This window comes from Hyalella azteca, unplaced genomic scaffold (genome assembly GCF_000764305.2).
Source record: "Hyalella azteca isolate HAZT.00-mixed unplaced genomic scaffold, Hazt_2.0.2 contig12910, whole genome shotgun sequence".
Classification (NCBI taxonomy): domain Eukaryota; kingdom Metazoa; phylum Arthropoda; class Malacostraca; order Amphipoda; family Hyalellidae; genus Hyalella; species Hyalella azteca.
The window spans coordinates 113,470-121,379 of NW_025942851.1; the positions used below are offsets into that span (position 1 = coordinate 113,470).

The 7,910-nt window shown below is 36.1% G+C and overlaps 1 protein-coding gene across 1 annotated transcript; it reads left to right on the top strand.

The window, feature by feature from the left end:
• Positions 1-2,668: 2,668 nt before the first annotated feature.
• Positions 2,669-7,120, top strand: LOC108682918 (tripartite motif-containing protein 2). The gene is made up of 5 exons (XM_018172174.2): positions 2,669-2,907; positions 3,156-3,415; positions 3,757-3,957; positions 4,465-4,625; positions 5,207-7,120. Exons 1-5 carry the CDS (start codon positions 2,720-2,722, stop codon positions 5,369-5,371), a joined length of 975 nt encoding a protein of 324 aa, XP_018027663.1. The 5' UTR covers positions 2,669-2,719; the 3' UTR covers positions 5,372-7,120.
• Positions 7,121-7,910: the final 790 nt, after the last annotated feature.

A 7,910-nucleotide genomic window follows, 5' to 3' on the forward strand; every position in this document is an offset into this window, starting at 1 on the left:
GCACAGAACAATGTCCTGTACAAGTATACAGAACAATGTGTGACCAGTGTCCTGGATGATATTGTTAGTATTAGGTAATTTAAAATGATTGTCATCTGCAATGAAAATGCCACTCTTGTGACAAAAAGCACAGGATATGAAGTTAATGTATCACATCACTCTTTTGGTTGACATTATGCTGTATGGAAAAATTGGATTGGACCTTATGATTCAACAGACATGCAGCTCATTGGCATTTAAATAGTCCCAGACTCTGAAAAAAACTCAAGGCAATAGTAGTTGGAAGAAAACCTGCCTGTTGAAATATTATCTAAACATTACTAGCCCCCCAACTTGTTCTATAGTCATTCCAGAATCCAGATCTATTTGGATGCAATGAAATAAAAAAAGTGACCCAGTTATCTCCTTCACATCAAAGTACATTTCTGATTTTAGCACTTTTGTATAAATTGTTAAAACTTATTTTGTAATTTTTGGCTGGAGCAATGAACTTTACAGAGATTTTTTCAAACTGTTGTAAACTGTAACTTCAACATCAATTTCAAATTTGCTGTTAAATTAATTTGCATGCTGGATTTTCTTACAGTAAAACATAAAAGAAACCAATATTGATCTTAGAAAAACTTTTTTTATATAATTATATTTAGGCATAGTATGCTTTTAAAGACCACGATTTCATTTTTTATATTATTTATGGCATAAATGAACTAGAAAGTCCATAACACCAGTGATAGAAATATTCATTACTAAATGCCTACAGAGTCAGGTGTGTGAAATGAGGGAAGTCAAGTCTGTACACTTTTGTCTGTGTTGTCATGTAACCAGTTGATATTTGAGCTCCTTAAGTAGACTCAAGTCTTGACATACCTAACACAAGAAGGCTGGTAATGAGGGAAGAAGATCAAACCCTCAAGGTGAATATAATTTTTGAAGGCAAAATACTAAGAAAAATTTTTACAAGTAGGTTTTTTCTAACACATTGGTATTTTTAGCACATTTTCTCCTTTATGAAAAAAATGCACTATTGTGCTCACCATGTCCATCTGTCTGTCATTCCATGACTTCACGTTTTCGGCGATGAGAAAATGCACACTCTGTCACTCACTGCAGCGAGTACTGAGTTATATTTTTAAAGCACATATGGGTTTCTTTCAGTTTTGAATAATTCAGCTTCCCTACTAGAAACTAGTAGCATTACAATCCTGGGAATTTTTGAGCATATATATACTAGTAGTACTTTTGAGGTTTGGTGAAAATTCCACAGTTCTCAGTGCAATTCTCCAAAAGAATTGAAGAATTGCACTTGTTTTTTTAGTCCTAGACTATACATGCTAAAAGTACAGTTGGCACAACTCCCTGGCAAATAAAGTATAGTTATGTAATAAATATTATGTTATTTCTTGAGGTTATGAAAGAAAACTGCAGAGAAAAGGTGATGAAATATTTTTTTATACTTGTCTAACCATTCTGAAATGGAAGGTAGATTAGACATTTGTTGAAACTTACAAGATAGCTCAAGCTGTACAAATTCTGCAATGTCTAGAATGGATGACAGGCCACATTTTGCCTATTTAATGCTGATACACATTGAAGAGGCAAGGTGTGGCATGTCATCCATTCTAGACATTGCAGAATTTATATAGCTTGACGGAGGGTTTTAAACCCACAGCTCACTGCTCCAATCATGCAATTCACAACCCTCTGCCAGGTAACTTGCCAGTTATAGGGCAGGGTGGCCCAGTGGTTAAAGTAAGTACCAAGATTGGCGCAGAGAGGCGCTATCCTCTTTTACTAAAGTTCTTCTCATTCATCTCAAAACTACAACCTTCAGATCAGCCAAGTTTATTATATATATTTTTCAATGATGAAGCAAATAGGTTGATCTCGCGCTAATGACTCTATTTATACTAAGCATTTATTTATGAATCACAGTTATAGAAGGTAGTCAGTGTTAGTAAATTGTGTTTCAGATACCAAATCAACTTTGAATGCTTGATCTTAGAAACATAAAGTTTCAGCTTTTGGAGTTTGCCAAGTTTTTGCTCTTGGTGCATCACTTTTGCAAAACAATCATCAGTGACCTGAGTTTCTGCTGCAACTGCATTTAATTTGCCACTTGTCAATGATAACTCTTAAGGACAGCCAAAAAATACAGTTTATAGTTTGATCAATACATAAAATAGAACAGCTCTTAATAATGTTAATAATATAGGTATACATTGTCAATCCAGTTCACTAGATTGATAATTTTTTGTTGGACTCTATAGTGATGACTTGTTTTTCATAGACCGAAACTTAATTATTGAAGTAAATAAATATGTCCTGCTATCTATTGACCAATGGCCATATTCACTGGCTAGAATATTGTTGATAGTCTTGGTTGAAACTTGAAGGTATTTAATAAATTAATTATTAAAGAGAAATTTGTAACAAAGTCAGTCCTCTGACAAATCTTCTCAGAGGAAATGAAGTTTGACAGGACTGTTCTGCATGATATAGGTAACCTTTTACTTATAGACACCTTGAAAACACAAACACGCACATGCACAATATTTTACTAACATATACATGTATATGTAGGTATTTTAATAGTGCTCATTTATTGTTTTTTCAAACATGTTCTGAAAATGGGATGAATTCTTCCTAATGATTTTATTTATCTCTTTAGTGAAGGTATCAAATTTGTTTAAATTGTATTCAATTGTTCCCTGGAAGAACAATGAACTCTCATGTAGAAGTGGCTTCAGATGAGGAAGAAGAAGAAAGGTCCCCTCCCTCAAGCTCTGTAATGGACCTTATAAGAAACCAGCTCTCGGCCACATGTGTGGCAGTCTATGGAGGGCCAAAGTCAGTAATTATGCAAAGCCAAGGGCTCAAATATCCTGTTGGAGTAATGGAATTGCCAGAGTGAGTAATTGTCAATTGCTATGGTGATAACTGTAATCTTGGTTAACTGATTTATATATATATTTATGAAGTCTATATTATTGTTTATTCTAAATTAATGAATTTATATGTTAAGTTATCACATTTTAATATATATTAATGTTTGATTCACTAGATGGATCAAAATTTATTAGATAGCCATGCAAAAATTTTCTACCTATTTCCTGTAACCATTAGGATACTTAAATTGCTCACACATTTTGCCACAGCCACAGCGTTCTTGTTTGTGACACGTTCAACCATCGACTGGTGCGGTTCGAAGAAGATGGTAAATATTATCACATTATAAAAGGAACACCGCCAATGTGTAACCCTTCTGCTGCTGTTCTCATTCCTGAAATAATTAGAGCACCTGGAGATCATGTCCCTGCCGAGCCTTTCTTTGCAGTCAAAGACAAGTTCAACATACATGTCTATAATTCCAACTACGATCAGATAGACATTATTCAGAGACTGAAACATCCTTATGGTTAGTATGGTTTTTATTATCATGAGAAAAGTGTACGTAATTACTCTTGTGTGTAATATTTCATTCTGTTTGTAAACAAGCGAGTGTTCTTGTAGGTGGTAAAGATAGCTTTAGTTCATCTAAACATTTGTTGCAAGCTGGTAATGATTTTATTGTTGAACAACGAACTTGCTTGAAATTAGCTTTCATCATCTTTCATCTTGTCCATATGTAATAGGTGATTGAGTGACATGCTGTCTGCAAATGTTTCTTGTTTTAAGAAGAAATAATTTTTATTTGAGAAAGATTTTTATGAGCTCTATATGTACCAATTGTGCTATAAATGTCACTTGATTTTTCAGGTTTGACAATGGATGACAAAGGAATATTAGTGACTGTGGAGACGGGAGGTAATTTGCCGGTCATCACAAAGATCAACCTTGTCACTAAAATGCTAACTCGTGTACCATTCAACCTCGTGCCCAATGAACAGAAGAGGCTCAGCAGCAAGCCACGCTTTATAGCCTACCACCAGGACGATGTTCTGGTTGTGGTTGATCTGGGTAAGTTGTTTATTGCAATTGTATTTCGTATGTGTTAACAAATCTTGACGAATTTTTTAGATTACTGCAAGGTTACCACCATGCAAATTGGGCATGCATTATGTATTTATAAGAAGAGTAGCTTGCGCATGATTGAAGAGCAAATTTTATTGAAATATATACTGGTTGTATATATATATATACTGGTTATATATATATAGCTTTGAGTGCCAACAAAGAAGTTAATCGCAATGCTGTTACTCATCTTTTTTTGCGGGAACATCATAACTTACATCTGATAATTTCTATGACAAGTTATTACCATTTGCAAGGCTGACATCAAGTCTGAGGTCAATTTGGTTCAATTGGTTCGTTTGTGTGTTTTAAATGTTCATCCCTTGCAATGTTTTTGTCTATATAATGACACTCTAAATAAAACCTCACTGCTAATTGTCTAAAATAAGTTAACGGTCTATCCAAAATATTGATAACTTTAGCTTTCAATGCCCGATTCTTTACCTTGGTCAGGTTTAGACCTAGTAGCGATGGTTGCGATGGAAGACGGGTCAGTGCTGCGCACTTTCGGATCGCCGGGCTCGGGTCCGGGGCAATTCCGTGATCCTTCGGGCGTTGTGTGCGACGAAGATGGCTTCATCATCATTGGAGACTCGCGCAACCACCGAGTACAGGTCAATGCACACATTTGTGACGATTTTTTAATCATTTACATTACAGCCTGTGTTGTGCTGTGCATGAAAATCAATACTGCGCTTTGTGGCGATCTGTTTGACCGTTCACAGGAATTGTGGTTATATATAAATGTCACTGTATAATGCTGCTATTTTTCAGTAAGTGGCACGTAAAGGTGTCTGCATTATAATGGTTCTTCGTTGGTCTGTGGAGTGGCTGCAGGTATTGTATTGAGCAGCATATTAGCTGGTCTCGCTAGTGCCGCATGTTGAACTGATCTTACTTGTTCCATAAAGTTAATAGTTATGCCGTTAATGAAATCATTGTTTATTTTAACCGGTTATTCTTTTTAATGTAATTTTATTTCAATTTTAGTACTATTTCGATCATGGTTGCCAACTCAACTAATTAATCATAACTTCTACCAAGCTCTTCTACTCGTCGTGAGGAATAATAGTTTGAAACTATCATCATTGACTGACATTCTTTGCAGAATGTCAGCTACCTGCTAATATATGCTTTTTAAGATGGTGATGTTATTTACTAAATAAAGGTCTTCTCACCGATAATATCGCGACAGATATTTTCTGAGACTGGCGAGTTCATGTGCGTATTGCCCGTGGACCGGCCCTTGAGACGCCCGTCGGGACTCTTCCTCACACCATGTGGTCACCTCATCGTCATTAACTACTGGGAGAACAACGTCGTCAAATACAAGCTCTCTGTTGCTGTGCAAGGCTGTTGAACTGCGATGCGGTGGCGACGGAGACTGGAATTGCGATGCGGTTGGGTCGATTTTTGCCTCGATAGCAGAAGTTGTGTGTGAATTGAATGTGGTGCCTCGAAGACGCGATATCTAATATAAATACCTAATTTAATAGTACTTCATCTTCGTAAAAGTCGTGTAAAAATTGTGAACTTTCATGCAAGTTTCTTGCCCCACTTCTTCTCAATTTGGTTATCTCGGTAGTCTTTTCTACTTTTCGGCTTAAATACATTGAAGTTTTTTATTATTTTCACTTGAAGCTAGTTATTTCTGTCGAAGCAGTAGTAATTTCTTACGTTATTTCCCTTCAAATCTCGCGGCTATAAATTTTTTATGATGCATTAATCACATTCAATCAAATATCATCGTAGTTGCAATGATCCTAAATCGGGAGTTGGTCTTGTATCTTTAGTTATGAAAGGATGTTCTTATTAAGTGCCTTTTTTCCTGTGTACATACATCGCTCACTTGAATTCAATCAGCGTTCGATGTGGCAGTTTATTCTCTGTTCGTTTGTGAAAAGATGAGCGTTTTTTCTAACGTCCGTTTAAGCAGTTGTGCTTAGTTTTCATTGTTGAATTTTCTTTAGTTTTTCTAATAATCTCGTTGCTTCCTAGATGCCCGTTTTCATTGTTGAATTTTCTTTCAGTCTTTCTAATAATCCCGTTGCTTCCTAGATGCCCTACAGGGTGATTTTTGTTCCTGCTAGATCCGCCCGACTGTTTCCCTGTGGTTGATCGGGATTGGCTTCTTTATATTCGCGTTCTTGGCCTGAACCGTCGCAAGAGACCTTGGGCGGGACACCGTCATCAATTCCTTCTACTTCGTTTTATTTTCTGTTCTGGGGCACTTTGCCAGCTTCAACGTGCTGTTAGTACGAGTTCTCTCAACCAATCAATATCAAATGTTTTGTTTTCATTGCTATGAAGATTGTTGTGGAGCGTAAGGAAGTTTTTGTCAAAATATCACTGCTATCACTCATGAAAATGATGGATTGTATATCTCGCTATGCGGAATGTGATTGCAGTTATTTTAGCCATTATTTATTGTTAGGTAAGCTGCTCTTAAAGATTTAAATCAAACTGTCGAGATATGAAAAGTGTTAGGCTTCATCATCGATTGTATTATGTTGGATGCTCTATATTTTCACAAATTGGAATATTGGCCTGTTTACTCAGTCAAATGCAAACTAAGGAAGTGTATGCCGTTGAAATATTCTCATGGTGCTAGATTGAGCAGCTCGTTATCGCTTCTTGAGTCGTTCATGAGTAAATTGTTGAAGCAGCTTTCTTCTAAAATTCGATGCGTGGGGGATTTTAGTTAGAACGGTAGCGTTCTTAGGTCACGATGTTAGAGAGCTGCAGATGTGCAGGGTATCTTGTGGAGTAGCATGTTCTGGCGTATTACCGATTTCTCAATGAACTGATACTGATATCTCGTTGGACTGATGGTTTTACTGATTTCTTTACTCATTATTCCATGAGCTGTGGATTTATTTTAGGCACATAAAAAGTGCGGGTGTTGTGCTAACTTGCATTATTCTCTTTACTTTGAAGTGTAATTTCTTTACTTGTCACTATGTGTACATCACCAAAACGGAAATGTGCTTTCTGTTATTGATAAATGTATTAGTTCTAGTCATTAGTGGATTTGATCTACAAATATTCTGCCGTAACTTTTAATACAAGTTGCGCTAGTATATTTATCTAATAAACTACTCCGCTAATACTTTTATCTGCTTACTATCCACGCTATTTTTCAAGTCAAGTTCATGTAAGCAATTCTTAAATATTAAGTAATATTACGAGTTGAAAAATAGAACAAAATATTAAGTAATATTTATTGATGGTGGATTTGAACAAAAAAATATTAGTTCGTAACTTTTCTGATTTTCAGCTGTAATTGCTACTTTGCGTTTTATTTGAGAGCCCAAAAACAAAATTTTGATTGAGCATTTATATATTTCTACTGATATTGTGTTAGAATATTAAATATTTTTGGTATGAAATGGTAGTTGATAGGGGCTGTTAGAAAACTATCAAGAACCCGGAAGCAAAAAATTTCTTCCTCCGCGGAAATGCTATTTCCAGGAAATATTTGACGGACAATATAATCCGATATGCCAGTTCGTTTCTAAATGACAATATGACATGAAGATTGAAGTGTAAACAATATGGAAGGAAGTGCATTACACAGACAGAGGATTCTTTGTTTTTATTGCAGCTACATGACTGCATCTGGTATGAAGTTGAGCCTGAATGATATTTTTGTGTTGGTAGGGTTGGGTATTGTGAATTTAGTGAAGGACACTAGACTACAGCAGTTAGCACTTAGCAGTGCTGCTTTCCACAATCCACATGACAGAGCTGTCCTATCAGAGCAGACCTCTGTCGGAGACGCCGAGACGGGATAGGCTATGTTAATATGTGCCATCAAGGCATCAACACTAACAGCTTCTGACTTTTTTGCCTTGCCTTTGAGTCCGGGATTGGGAAAGCCTGTCTTATTGTTATAGAGT

Excerpts from the sequence above, each read along its gene's own strand:
- LOC108682918 (XM_018172174.2), top strand. The coding sequence starts at position 2,720 with ATGAACTCTCATGTAGAAGTGGCTTCAGATGAGGAAGAAGAAGAAAGG. Across the intron at positions 2,908-3,155 it reads GGAGTAATGGAATTGCCAGA|CCACAGCGTTCTTGTTTGTG; the intron begins GTGAGTAATTGT and ends ATTTTGCCACAG. Across the intron at positions 3,958-4,464 it reads TCTGGTTGTGGTTGATCTGG|GTTTAGACCTAGTAGCGATG; the intron begins GTAAGTTGTTTA and ends TACCTTGGTCAG.